At 49.0% G+C, this 15000-nt stretch overlaps 1 protein-coding gene across 3 annotated transcripts in view; it reads left to right on the top strand.

The window, feature by feature from the left end:
* Window positions 1–15000, top strand: part of LOC130376927 (rho GTPase-activating protein 21-like) — an 88904-nt gene that overhangs the window by 949 nt on the left and 72955 nt on the right. For 2 of the 3 annotated variants that reach the window (XM_056583856.1, XM_056583857.1), the window contains exon 2: window positions 129–360. In XM_056583856.1, coding sequence (XP_056439831.1) covers window positions 286–360 — 75 coding nt within the window. In that variant the 5' untranslated portion in view covers window positions 129–285. The remainder of the gene's footprint in view (window positions 1–128; window positions 361–15000) is intronic. The other variant, XM_056583858.1, reaches the window with a different exon arrangement.

Below are 15000 nucleotides of genomic sequence, written 5' to 3'. Positions count from 1 at the left end.
GGTGTGGGGAGGGGACCTGCTCCTCGGTTCTAGACCGGGTGACCCGCATGGGACAGCGGGCGAGAGGCGTGTGGCCGTCGCCTCTCCCCGATTCCTCAAGCAACTTTCTGTCATTTGTGTCTTTTTAGATTTCAACCCATTTGTCGACCATGAAGAAGGCGGACGGTGTGGATTAAACCTATTTCCTTTTCCTTTTCTTTTTGATCGCCGTGGCTGGACTTCAGTTCCCCGAATGGCTCTCCATGGGCCGTGAAGGACTTGTTTTTTGTGGTCTGAAATGAAATAATGGCGACACGTTGGACGGATTCACCGCAGGACAATGACGGGACTGAACAACGAGCCATGTCACCATCTTGCGAGGTAAGACGGTGTTGATCTGCAGAAGTGTTCGCCCACTATGTCTTCGCTGAAATGTCAACGTTTTCTGAAGGTGCCATCTTCAGCAGCGCTCTGGTTTGCCCTCCGATACTCAACAGATCTTTGATATACTGTTACATTTTATAACGATATACCAAACGTTTAAAATGGTGTTATTTTTTTAATCATTGTCATGTGCAAGTAACTTATAATATGCCTTTTTCTAGCGAATCGTGTTTGTCTAACCGTAGTGGATGGTTTTCTTGAACTGTGCTTGTGATGGAGTCAGGTCAGGTGGCTGAGAGTGGTTATACAGGACATATTGACAGGGTTTTTGCAGGGCTACTCAGATTGCTTAGCAACAGTGGCTTAATCACGTCATCCCCAAGAGAATGTACACTTTCTGAAAAACTTGTGACATCCCACAAAAGTGTGTGTTGTGTGCATGTGAGAGAGAGAATGGAGAGGAAGGGAACGTGTGAAAACGTGTGAAAGTGTGTGTGTACGCATCACATCTGCTCATGTGAGGGGTTGACTGAGTTCATATTTTCCCTCCTCTGACACCAGTTTGGGAAGAGAGAGAGCGATAGGCAGAGAGAGAGTGAGAGAGTGACTGACTGAGTGCGAGAGGGCTCAGAACAGCTCAGAAATCTGTCATTTCTGTGGTTTAATTTAAATCCTACCGGGCTTGTTTTGGCTCTGCACGCTAAACCCAGTTATAAACAACATCATCCATTGACCGAAAACCAGCCTTACCTTCCCTAAATCTCAGGTTGAAGAATAGTCATCTCCGGGCTGCGCCCACCGCTTTCGTTACATCATCATCACCATCATCATCCTCAGCCCCGTCATCATCCACATCCTCATCATCATCACATCATCAGCAGCAACATCCTGGCCTTCATAATCGCAGAGCATCCGGCCTATCAGTGCTTGTCATAACATCCCAGTTGCGTTGCCATGTGTGGATTAACCCCTCAACAGAAAATGGCGATAGTACTCTGTGTGTGTGTGTGTGTGTGTGTGTGTGTGTGTGTGTGTGTGTGTGTGTGTGTGTGTGTGTGTGTGTGTGTGTGTGTGTGTGTGTGTGACTGTGTGTGTGTGTGACTGTGTGTGTGTGTGTGTGCTCTGTAATCTTCTTACCAACACGCAGTCCAGTGTGGAGGTTAGATGACATCAATCTTTGGGAATGGCTGAATCAAAAAAGTCCTCACGTGTGTGTCAGTGTGTATCCGTTGTGTCCGAGTTTGCTACGTATTTTTTTGCATCCACTGTGTGTGTGTGTATCAGTGTTTATCTGTTGTGTGTGTGTGTGTGTGTGTGTGTGTGTGTGTGTGTGTGTGTGTGTAGTCCCTTGGCCCTGGCAGAGCATTATTATAACTGTTTACAAGTCACACACACATGAGAATGCTCTGGCTTCCCCGCGAGTCCTCCACTTCTAACTTCCAGTTCTGCCCCGCCGCTCTGTAACGACGTGCTGTTGGTCCGAGCCCCTCGAAGACACAGCACTAGATAGAAACACTGCTGCTCGCCCCCCCGCACCTACTCTGACAGAAAGCAGAGTGTCCCAGCCCTGCTATGAAGCTTTATTCAGTGACTTATGACAACCCACATCCTCAGTGGGTCCACTGTGTTGTGTCATCACAAATTTGCAGACGTGTCTTATGATGCAACAGGATCACCTGGGGCCCAAACAGGGACAGCAAGCACCCCCCCCACACACCTGATGCCATAGCATCTCACACACGCACACCTCGCAGGCACGCACAGACACACATGCCCACACCATAAACATTGTGGACCACATAGACCCGCACACACACACACACACACACACATTGTTCTAAGAACACACACGTACACACACTTCTCTCTCTTACTCTTACAACACTTTAAGCAGTCTGTTAAACACAGAATTTTAAATATGGCTAGACCTGGACCTGCCTCCCCTCCCCTCCCCTCCCCTCCCCTCCCCTTCCCTCCCCTCCCCTCCCCTCCCCTCCCCTCCCCTCCCTTCCTCTGGGTCTTCTAGCCGTTGGGACCCCAGGCGGTGCAGCCCCCACCACCCCCCTCCCCACACACACCACCCCAAGCTGCCTAATGAGGGAGTTCTCATAGGCCTGCCTCCCCTAACCCTAGTGCCCCTCCCTCCCATACACAAACACACACACACACGCACGCACGCACGCACGCACGCACGCACGCGCACCCGGCGGTAGCGTATGTGACATAAGCAAAGTGACGGTAGCCACACGGGCGCAATATAGGCACAGCTGCCCCGACTCATTAGGAGCAGAACTCTCTCTCTCTCTCCCTCCCTCCTTCTCTTTGTCTCTCTGGGTCTGTGTCTCTCGCCCCCACTGAGACAGACACACGCACACACAGTGGCACTAGGACATTAATTGGTATTGTACTTTGATATACTTAGTCCTCCTCATGGTCACAAATACTTTGAAGTACGTTATGTGTATTGTAACCCCTTATTTATTTACCTCCCAAATGGTCAAATCTATCTACCGTGGATCATGTTGGAAGTTGTTGCTGCTCCATAAATGTGTTGTTATCTCCTTTTTGCAATAAACAGTGCCCTGTATTTAAAACGACCCTGTTTGTGTCCGGTGTTGGAAAACTCTTGGAAAAAGTAAACCACTCCAGTTGAATTTCGTCCGCTAAGGACATAAACATTCAGACTTCTGGACGCAGGTCAGGACATCGTTATGCAGCGCCCGGGGGGAACGTCGTATTATGGGATAAGCGGTGGTCAGTGGCCATTTGCGGACTGCGTGTGTATAGTTGAGACGCTGGCGATTCCGTGGAAACTAAGAACTTACGAAAAGTTTTTTTGGTGTTTCTCTTTCCAAACATATTTCCAAACATCCGTTTGTCTTAAGGGCTTCTTTCCACTGTTGGGAGCCCAGCAGCAATTATGCTTAGCATGACCTCACTTAGCTAAGATATCAATAGCTTTCCAATACCACGTATGTGACATTCTGAAAAATAAACAGATCTTTGTGGTGTTTTTTGGTCTAGTTATTGTTCTGGGGCAGGCCATGTGATCACTCACAGTAAGGACAAAATTAGGCTGATTTGCATATATTTGAAAAACAAATGTCTCTGTGCAGCTGTGCCGGCATTGCTGTGACAACCCCACACTTACACACACAAAACACACATATACATACACATATTATACACACAATCACACACACAAAGGAGAGACACAGATTTCTGCATTCACACCACAAATGCCATTTAAAAGGCCACCAAACTGGAGAAAAAAAGACATAAGCACCGACAAGACACACACACACACACACTCACACACACACACACACACACACACACACACAGCAGACACAGAGTGAGACTGGTACATTGTGGTACAGCCAGCAGCTCTCTAACTGTTATCACCAGCGGTTTGTGTGTCAGTGTATGTTCTGGCAGCAGCTCCTATCAGCATCAAAGCTTTCGTCTATTGTCGCTACTTCCCTGGAAACGCAAGGAAGTCTGGACACGCGCCGGTTCGCACAAGGTCACTGTAACGTGTGTGACTGTTTGTGTGTGCGTGTGTATGTGTTTCTGTGTATGTGGTTTGGGGGTGTGAATCAAAATAATCAACCCACAATAGAATATTGATTTTTCAGCGAATTAAAGGGTTGGATGACGTGCTTTTTGCGGGTGTGCGTAGGTGTGATGTGTGTGTGTGAATATTTGTATCCAACGTTGTGTAGTGGTGCTGTGTGTCTGTGTAAAGGACTATAGCTGCTTGGATATGAACTGTGTGGGAGTGTGCGTGCGCGTGTGTGTGTGTGCATGCATCCGTGTGTGTCTGTGTGTTTGCCTGTGTGGATGTGTGTTCTGGAAATGCATGAACACGACGACACACAATAGAATATAGATATTTCAGCGAGTGAAAGATTTTATGACATGGTATGCTGGTGTGTGTTTGTGTGTACGAAGGATGTGTGTGTGTGTCCACGGTGTTTGATTGTACAGCGGTGCTATGTGGCGTGTATAGGTCTATAGAGGGTTTTAAATCAACAGTGTGTGTGTGCGTGTCTGCTGGCTGCTAAGTCAACCATGTATTGAACTCCTGGTGTGTCTAAACTTTGGTTCCGGTCCATGCAAAGACACTTTAGACACACACACACCCCTTCCTCTAGCTTATCGCTGACTGACCAACGACCTCACACACAACACCGTATTTCACAGGGGGAAGAGATGGATGGAGGGATGCATCATAGATGGATAAAGGGAGAGTGGTTTGAGGTGGTGTGTGAATCTGTGTATGGGCCGTTGGTCGCTTTGGATAAAAGCGTCTGCTAAAGGCCCTACATGTGAATGTACTGGATGAATGGATAGATAGTTGGTCAATAGATTGATTACGGATTAAATAATAAAAAGGATAGGAATGGATTGCTTAAGAAATGAGGGATGGAGTGATAGACGGGTGGATGCTCGATGGATGTAAAACTAGTAACCAGGCTATTACATCTTTGAGAGGGAGGGGCCGCCGCCGATGGTAGGATGGATGCGCTGTATGGTTCGACTGACACATGGACAGTTGTGGAGGAAGAGAGCGGAGAGGTCAAAGTTCACGGCCTGCTGTCACTGACTGGTCATCAATTGATTCCATAAGGTGTAAAACACCAAACCAAACCAACAGACACTCGGGACGAGCTAGGGACGAGTCAGGAAGAGGAGAGGGAGGAGGGAGGGAGGGAGGGAGGGAGGGAAGGGGGGAGACGTGGTAGGGGACTCTATTACTTTCCATTACAGATGCCTAAGGCCTCCCCCTTGACGCCCACCCTCCTGCACACACACAATGTCACACCGAGATGTGATGCACTGCAGGGCTGCTTCCAGAGCTGTGCGTGTGTGTGTGTGTGTGTGCGTGCGTGCGTGTGTGTTTGTGTGTGTGTGTCAGTGCACAGCCACATGCACTTTGGTTTCGTTTCCCTCAAGGTCCATCCGCCCAACTTTCTCGAAATGAAATAACGGTCTCCTTATCTGTCCATCTGTAGTAACGGTAGACCGTATGCATTACTTATGAATTAATTATGAGTGACATGTTATATACAGTAACATGCTAGCGTTGGCCTCTGGTGAGTCATAGCAACACTTTGATAATAGCCTCATTTAACATTGATATTAATGTTCTTCAGAATTCTCTATGATGGCTGTACAACGTGTTGCTTTCTGACTGGCTTCCTAAGAAACACAATTTTTTACATTTTGGCCACTCCTGAAGTTGTATGAACGTGTGTGTGTGTGTGTGTGTGTGTGTGTGTGTGTGTGTGTGTGTGTGTGTGTGTGTGTGTGTGTGTGTGTGTGTGTGTGTGTGTGTGTGTGTGTGTGTGTGTGTGTGTGTGTGTGTGTGTGTGTGTTTAACGTGGGAGTTTGATTGGGGCCTTATGTTGTTGATTTATTTCTTTAGGACCCTGGTGAGAAGGGAGCCTTTGAGGTCCTGGCAGCAGGAAACTGTAGTACTTCCTGTCTACTTCCTGTCTGAGTCATGTTTGGAAGTGAACCAGGGTGCATGCAGGGTGTCTGATTATGAATGAAACTTCATGAATGGAGGGATAGGTGATTGGCTGAGAAAGCTGCCAATCAAAACAAATATGAATGAAATGTGTGTGTGTGTGTGTGTGTGTGTGTGTGTGTGTGTGTGTGTGTGTGTGTGTGTGTGTGTGTGTGTGTGTGTGTGTGTGTGTGTGTGTGTGTGTGTGTGTGTGTGTGTGTGTGTGTGTGCATCAAAGCCATAACTAAAACCTTATTTTAGCAGGCATCAACCAGCATTTCGTCGTCATCATTGATAGAAAAGCCTGATCATACCTTAACCTTGAAGGAGATTAGGTAACACACCAAAACACACACACACATACAAGCACACACACACACATGCAACATTGATTTGCATGTGTTTCTGTGTGTACTAGGGGGTGTGAGTGTGAGAGAGAGAGAGAGAGGTAGGGTAACACACAATCCATAACTCTATTGATTCAATTATGTGGGGGCGGGAGGTGATGAGAGAGAGAGAGAGAGAGAGAGAGAGAGAGAGAGAGAGAGAGAGAGAGAGAGAGTATTCACGTGTGTGTATTTACTGTATGTGTGTTTCTGAATTTGTATATGTGTGTTTATGTGCGTACTCATGTATGTGATGGCAGCGAGAGAACTGTGAGCAGCTTCATATTAGTGCGGTTCTAGGAAGTTCCTGGTGTTGTCAAGGCTTCGTCATGGCGCGGGGAGGAGGGGGGTCGGGGGGGGACAAGGTTTGTATGGGGGTCCCTGGGCCTCTCTGTCTGGTCACTCTGTCCCTGGCCCCTTGGGCTAGACTGACCCCTCTGTGTGTGTAACCCCCTGACCCGACCAAGACCGATGTCTTCTCCTCACTAGAGACTCCTGGACAAGGCTTCATGTGTCCAGAGATCAGGTGGTCCTATGCAAGGACGGCCGCCACGAATTAGAAACAGTAGACAGTCTGAAGTCCATGCACTTTCCTTTGTTGACTGTTCATTTTAATTTGAAATCACGCACTGATTGGACAAATAGAGGAAGAGCAAAGTAAAGAGACAGCGATTCAGGGCGAGAGGGGCAAGAGAATGATGGAGTAATGAGTCAGGGAGGAAGGGAGATCCTCCAAGATCAAGCTTATAACGGGAGAGAGTTAAATCATATAAGAAATGGAAAGCTTGATCTCTCCATCGTTCAGGAATGTCAAGAGAATGAGAAAGGGAACACAAGAATGAGAGACAGAATGAGAGAGAGACTGAGGTCGAGCTGTAGTAAATATTCAAGGCGCTGGTTCTCCACAGAATAAAGTGGAGCGCATACAGCCTGCCGCATACAGCCTGCGCGCATACAGCCTGCGCGCATACAGCCTGCGCGCATACAGCCTGCACGCATACAGCCTGCGCGCATACAGCCTGCCGCATACAGCCTGCGCGCATACAGCCTGCGCGCATACAGCCGGCGCGCATACAGCCGGCGCGCAAACAGTCTGCGAGCTGTATACAAACATTCAGTCACGAGTAGAGATGCACCGATTGCAAAATTCTTGGCCGATACCGATTTCCGGTTTTTAAGGAGGTCTGACCTGCCAAAACCGGTTTTTCCGATACCGATTTTCTAAGAAATAATTATAATCATATAATATGTTGATAGGTTTTCAATATAGTGAGTCCCCGGGACCCACAGGTGGCGAGTTGGGTGGGTCCCTGAGAAATTCAATGGGTCCCGACTCCCCAGTTTAAAAAATGTGTTTCTTTTTTATTATTATTCTATTTCTTAAATGAAATTAATAGTGTTAAACTCAATACATGAAATTGTCATCTGAAAAGCGCAGCCATTTGTATGTGGTGAGCCACTGCTTCAGAAAAGTTCGCTTTTTTTGGGAGGAAAATGTAGAAGGTTGAGGCACTTCTTCTGCAGTGGGCTCAACAGGCTCAGTAGAGGGGGAGGCAGAAGTAGGTACAGGCAATGTTGAGGTACTCTCTCTAGGCTGATCAGAGTCAGGGAGGAGTGCAGAGGTAGTGGGGACAGAGAATGCAGCTGCAATAGTTTGCTGACCTGCAATAGGTTTAATCTTTTTCTTTGGTGGTATTTTTGCGTTCTCTCTTCTCTGCCTGTTTCTCGAGAAAAACGGGATCTCGTTGGAAGCGCGATGTATGCGCAGGCGCCGTTTGGGCATAACAATATGGCGGCTGCCGTTCAATGTAGTTTTCATCACCACCACCGGATTATGTTCATTATTTCATTACAGCACGTCCCCTAAACGTTACAACATAATCGACACGAATGAGCACAGCATCGAGCAGTGGAAACGTGGGTTATTTACTATGAAGTTCGTATTTTTAATTGTTGAAATGAAATCAGCGGTGACGAGCTAGTTGTTTTGGTAGCGGCTAAATTAGCATGTCGCGATACTTTGTACAGGGGATCACGTCTGCGCCGAGTAGATGCGCAGAGGGTTGAAACAGCGCTTGTCCGTTTGCTCACAAGAAGGTTTCTTTGGCCAGTTACTGTGATTAAACACGAGTTGTTTAATGTTCACAATGTATCGTTTTCATGGGGAAAATTAGATGCGTCCCCGGGACGCATGGATAGTGAGTTTAGTGCGTCCTTTCATATTTTAATGCGTCAGGGACGCAGGACGCGTACCTAGCAACATGATCCCCCACGGCTTATTTTTGACTTGCAAGCATTACAAACAGCGTGTTTTGGGTCGTCCTGGCACACAGTGAAATACGTCCAAATCAGCGACATGTTTTCTTCCCGCGCTCTGGGCGCCTTGAGCTGCTACACACCGCGCATGCGGGTGAGTTTGATCGGCCGAAAACCGGAAATTACGACAGTGACCGGCAGGTCACCGATTGTGGCCGATTGGATAAAAAACCGGCTTTTTTAATCGGCGGCCGGTTGATCGGTGCATCTCTAGTCACGAGGAGATTCAACCTTTTCAATTGAGCAGAAATACTTTTTAATTTACGGTTAGTAATTAGATTTATTAAGGGGCTGTATTTAAAGCTACAAAAAGAATACAAATAAAATAATAAATAAAAAATTCAAAGCAACTCGTGACGTCACCCATTTGGTGGGGGGCTATTGACGTCATTGTTTGCGTTTCAGGCGTCCACAAGAATCCTAACACGAAACCGCCTCGGTCAGATTTGAAACCACCCTCGGACATGGTTTCAGAAATGTGCGGTTTTGGGCACCTGATTCGCCGGCTCCGTCTGGACGGTCGGCCGAAACGCACAAGACTTATGCGGTTTCCCCAAGAAATCAGCTCAGTTTGGACGGGGCCTGAGAGACTTCACAAGAGAGAGAAACAGAGGGATGGACAGAGGAATAGAGAAAGAACAAGAGTATTCCGGTACAGTACGTGCCCAGGTAGGATACATACCGTGGTGGTGTCCGACCGTTGACACAGTCCATCACTAGCCCTACTTGTCTACCTGCTGTGGGTTAGCATTATTCTAACTGCTAGTGGCTAACGGCAAACAGCTTGTGTCCCAATCACAACCAGCTGGACGTCACGGGGCATCAAAGTCTTGCGGCACGTAAACAAATAAACTCAAGCGGCGGCCCTTGCCAGCGTCGACCTCCTTCGGGTATCCCTCGTCTCTCTCTGGCACACTAGGACACATCTCTGGAACGTTCTGTGCCATGGCTGCAAGTCAAATTAGCCTTTTTAGTTCTACTTTTTTCAGCGAATAGAGGTAAACTACTAGTGTAGCTTATGCTGCCGCAGTGCTATGATGGGAACGGACGACGAAGAGATTTTGTGTGTGGATGTGTGTGTGTGTGTGTTATGTGTGTGTGTTATAGCGATATTGTGCAGGTGGAAAAGTCTGGGATCATAAAATAAGTAAACTTGGCATCGCAACCGGTCCAGAGCAGGCTAGTCCAACTCGTTAACCGAACCTCTGGGTCTCACTAATGAAGCAACATCAAGGGGGGGGGGGGGGGGGGGAGGGGGGGGGAGGGAGAGCTCTGCAGTGTCTGTCTCTCTCTCTCTCTCTCTCTCTCTCTCTCTCTCTCTCTCTCTCTCTCTCTCTCTCTCTCTCTCTCTCTCTCTCTCTCTCTCTCTCTCTCTCTCTCCCCCCCTCCCCTGGCAGTCTCCCTCTCGCTGCTGCAAGACGGAGCAAACATTCCCTTATTTTGCAGAGTAATGAAATAAATAACTCACATGTTGAGCGAGCGAGGTGTAGGTAGAGGGAGGGAGAGAGAGAGAGAGAGAGAGAGGGAGAGAGAGGAAGAGAGTCCCGCATCAGGCTGAAAAGCGCAGAGTCATTCGGAGCTGGAGCCGGTCCCCGTGGCAGTGGGTGCAGAGCCAGCCCATGTGATCCTCTCTGCAGACTTTCTCTACATTTTGCCGTACTTCAACACGGAGCGCCATCGTCCCCCATAAGCTGCTGGGAGCCCGGCGGATATATAAACGCTACCGGACACCGCGGGACGGGAGGTCCCCGTAAGACCGCACCTCGGCTGGAATCACTCCTGGAAGAGCCGGACGGATAAACCCGTCTGCTCCGGGTCGTAGGAGGAAGGATAAAGGGAGGGAGAGAGAGAGAGGGAGGGTCGGGGGACGGTCCGTACCCCGGGGGTCCGTGACCGTGTCTTAAAGTGGCGCGCGTGATCCTTGTGGAGGCGTTGTAATGATGCCATTAAGGTTAGGGATTATGGATGTGGATCAGCCCTCATGTCCAGGGACATCAGTTCGATACTCCTCCTCTTCGTCCTCCTCCTCCTCCTGTGCCCGTGCCCGGTAACCATGGCGACGGCGGATCCCGTGCGGCCCGTGTGCTCTCAGACCGGAAATTCGACCGGACCATTGTGCCTTCGTCTCACCCGGGTGGTGGTGTTAATCACCGGGCTCTCTCCATGCTAATTAGCGCTACACCCTATTAGCATAGCGCTAATGAAGCGGCCGCGGGTGGTGCTGCCCGACCGCTGAGTGACGACCACCCCGTCCTCCTCCCCCCCATCGGGAATACAGAGGGGCGGAGGGATTCGTCCTTCTGTCTCTTCCTGATGGGCAACTTCCTCTCCACCCTCAACCAACACCTCCCCCAAGAATCACCCCCCCGTCTCCCCTCCCCTGGGACGGACAGGCGCTCTTGAGCAGCACCACTGACAGACAGGAAGGAAGGAGAAGAGGAAGTGGATTACTGACAGACAGGAAGGAGGGGAGAAGGAGAGGGGAAGAGCAGGAACAGTGAAGACCATCAGCAGCCTGGAGTAGTCCCTCTCAGCTCATCATGTCTACCCTCAAGGTGCTGGACTGTGTGGTCAACAACAACTGGGGCGTCTTGTGTGACCTCTACTGCGTATGGAACAATCAGGTGGGTCACCTCCCTTCCCCATCGCCACGCCGTCCACCTATTGATCTATCTATTAGAGCTGTCCAACTTATTGATCTATTAGTGAACATGCTGCCCCGGTGATGTATCCTGAGGGTGTTTATTGCTTTTTTATGCAGTATTGAGAGTCTTAAAGTGTTAGCTGCTAACGATAGTGCCGCTTCATTGCGGTGACTGTAAACGACAGACTTCGGTTTTTCCATGAGGTGTCTTTTGGCTGGATAAGCAGTCTTGGTGTGTTCTCCATTTTCATTGCTGGGGATATGAGACATGTGTCACCACAAATAGTAGAAACACTAGGAGAACATGAAGACGTGGTCTGCATTGCCTTGCCAAATGACACTCTGCTGAAAGACTCTATGGGGAATCGAACCTGTCAGCAACTGGGAGAACGTAATGGAACCGAATAGAAGGGAGTCTTCAATAGCGTGGAACATCTGACAGCTATGACCATATAACAGCCGTTTCCTGAGGTTTCTCATCATGAACACTCTGATGTAGGTCAGCGTTGTGTGTAACATTTACAGAGTTTTGGACCCGAACCACAGAACATGAGAGCGGGGTGCTATTATTTGTCGCAGTGGATCTCCACTACCATAGGTTACTACTACTCTCTCTCTCAACCTCTTTCTCAACCTTTCTCTCACCCTCTCTCTCTCTCGCCCTCTCTCTCGCGCGCTTTTACTGCATTCCCTTTCAGATTCTCTCTCTTTCTCTCTGATTCTCTATTTCACTGCATGTGACTCCTCTCTCTCTCTCTCTCTCTCTCTCTCTCTCTCTCTCTCTCGCTCTCTCTCTCTCTCTCTCTCTCTCACCCCGGCTCCCTCTCATGCTGCGTATGCCCATCTCCCCCTCTCCCCCCCCGCCCTCCTCCTCAGGCTCTGTTTCTGGAGTCTTCTAGGAATGGCATGCCTGGCATGCTGGGTATTAATAACCAGTGTTCATTCACCAGCAGAGCCCTGCAGAGGGGGCGAGCGTGGAGGGTTAGGCATGTTGTCCCCTGTGCCTGCCCCCATAACCCCCCCACCCCCTTACCCTCCCCTCCTCTCCCCTCTTAGCCCCCCTCTCCCCTGCAGGGCATATTGATGTGAATAAATAAGTAAATCGATCCATTTATCAAAGTACTTTTTGGTCCCCCAACGGACCAGTTCAGGGCAGGCAGCTTACAAACAATATGAACAGGAGACGACATCAAAACTATTACCTATTCAGAAGTGTTGCATGCTGGGTAACTGGCAGACCAGTGAAGCTCCATGCAGGTTTTTGATTTTGGATGTCGAGCATGCGGGTTGAGAGAGTTCACATCCTTTTCATGTCCGGAGACAGCCGTGTGGTTGTGTGTGTTTGGATGTGCACGTGCGTGCGCATGTGTGTGTGCATGTGAGTGTGTGGCATACAGTGGTCTTTGTGGTGCTATCTTCATGTGCTCGTCTGTCTCTGTACAAGCTCACAATCAACTCATATCTCTATGATGACATTTGGCCTGGCGCGCACGCTGACACACACACACACACACACACACACGCACACACACACACACACACACACACACACACACACACACACACACACACACACACACGTGCACGCAAGTACACACACGCACAGATACACTGCCACGCACGCACACACTCACCGGAACAGACAGGCCATTGTTTCAGCCATTTAATACCCCTTCTTCTTTGTGGAGGGCCTGATGTGAACAGTGTCCAGCGGTGTCTCTCTCTCTCTCTCTCTCTGTCTCTCTCTCTCTCTCTCTCTCTCTCTCTCTCTGTCTTTCTCTCTCTCTCTCCTCTCCTCCTCTCTCTCTCTCTCTCTCTCTCTCTCACTCTCACTCTCACTCTCACTCTCACTCTCACTCTCTCGCACTCTCAATCTCTCTCTCTAAACCTCTGTCTGTGAATGATCTCTCTCTCTACCCTCTACCCTCTCTCTACCTTCTACCTCTCTTCCATGACGGGGTGGAGGGGGAGGGCTGTACAGGACAGGGGTCAGCCCCTCCGGTCTGTGTGTCGGAGGGCATTTTGTCACACACCACCACAGAGCAGATCCGCCAAGATTAATAATTCATAGATGAGAAAACCTATTAGACACAGGGCTTCTCTCGCATCTGGGGTTTGTGTGTGCTTGAGTGGCTGTGTGTGTGTGTGTGTGTGTGTGTGTGTGTGTGTGTGTGTGTGTGTGTGTGTGTGTGTGTGTGTGTGTGTGTGTGTGTGTGTGTGTGTGTGTGTGTGTGTGTGTGTGTGTGTGTTTGATTGAGGGGAGAGAGATGGGAAGTGGTGGGTGGGTATACACGTGGGTGTGTGTGGGTGTGTTTGAGGGGAGAGAGATTGGGAGGTGTGTGTGTGTGTGTGTGTGTGTGTGTGTGTGTGTGTGTGTGTGTGTGTGTGTGTGTGTGTGTGTGTGTGTGTGTGTGTGTGTGTGTGTGTGTGTGTGTGTGTCAGGGGAGAGGGATGGGAGGGTGATGGGACTGTCTAGGCAGACCCTAATTGGCCCACCTGCTCTCAGGCTCTCTGGGGGCCCGGCTGGGTGGGGTGGGGCGCTGGGTGAAGGAGCAGAGGGGCCGTCTCTTTGTCTGGGGGCTGAAGGCCAGCCCTGTGTGTGTTTCTGTGTGTCTCTGTATGTGTGTGTGTGTTTCTGTGTGTCTCTGTATGTGTGTATGTGTGGCTGTGTGTTTCTGTGTGTCTCTGTATGTGTGTATGTGTGTGTGTGTGTTTCTGTGTGTCCCTGTATGTGTGTGTGTGTTTCTGTCTCTGTGTGTTTCTGGAGCTGTTTAAAGAGATGGGGCTGTCTCTGTCCTCCTCGATGCTGAAATAATAAGGTCATCTTGAGGAGATCAGAAGGAGTGTGAGTGAAGGGACTTCACCATGGTGATTGTGTGGTGACACATTGCACAGTGTAGTAACAGTACTCAAAAGTACTGTGAAATAGAAACGATGAATATTATGGTCAAAGTTCCCAATCACAAGAATGGGTATGTTTTGCTATCATTGACACGAATATTGACGGTTAAATATTTTTTAAATCTTTTTTCTTCTTCTCATCTACATTTCTCAGTGGGCTAGGTAGCCTGTTTTCTATTACCAACATTCTCACACATACAGTCGTTCTGTCATTCTACACTAGCAGCTAAATCCTTAATATGGCGCTAATCCTGCTTGGCCTGGCAGGTGAAAGTACAGCAACTTCATTGCCAAACCCTAAGAACCTATAAAAGAGAATGGTATAACTGAAGTCTTTTGGCTGGGACCATTACCCTGACTGGACTACAAATGGCAGCTATTAGTGGACGGGGACAGTGGAAGTGATCAGGGAGACATATTGTTGTTGTGGCCAGGGAGGAAAAGTGGGCTGACCAGTGTTTGTTTGACTGGACGAGATGAAGACAGTGTGGTGATGAGACCTGGCTTGAACCGTGACTACTGCCTCCCATCTCTCTCTCTCTCCTCTCTCTGTGCCACACAGTACGTCTCTCAACCCCACTCATTCTCTCTCCCAACCTTTATATGTATTCCTGTGTCTCTCATTGACTTTCTCTCACACTAGCATCTCTCTCTCTCTCTCTCTCTCTCTCTCTCTCTCTCTCTCTCTCTCTCTCTCTCTCTCTCATTCTCATTCTCCCGCCCTCTCTCTCGGCTCCCTGGGCTACACAACCCAGCATTAGCATCTGAAAGGCAGAGGCAAGGAGGGTTATAAAAACGCCAAATCTTTGCCCAGAAAGCACCAATGCTTCAAAAAAGCTGCCAAGTCAGTCCCCAGAAAGGAGCCAAACACAAGA

Source organism: Gadus chalcogrammus, chromosome 23 (assembly GCF_026213295.1).
Source record: "Gadus chalcogrammus isolate NIFS_2021 chromosome 23, NIFS_Gcha_1.0, whole genome shotgun sequence".
In the NCBI taxonomy this organism is placed as follows: domain Eukaryota; kingdom Metazoa; phylum Chordata; class Actinopteri; order Gadiformes; family Gadidae; genus Gadus; species Gadus chalcogrammus.
Note: the sequence above shows the minus strand (reverse complement) of the source record. Positions and strands in the feature narration are given on the sequence as shown.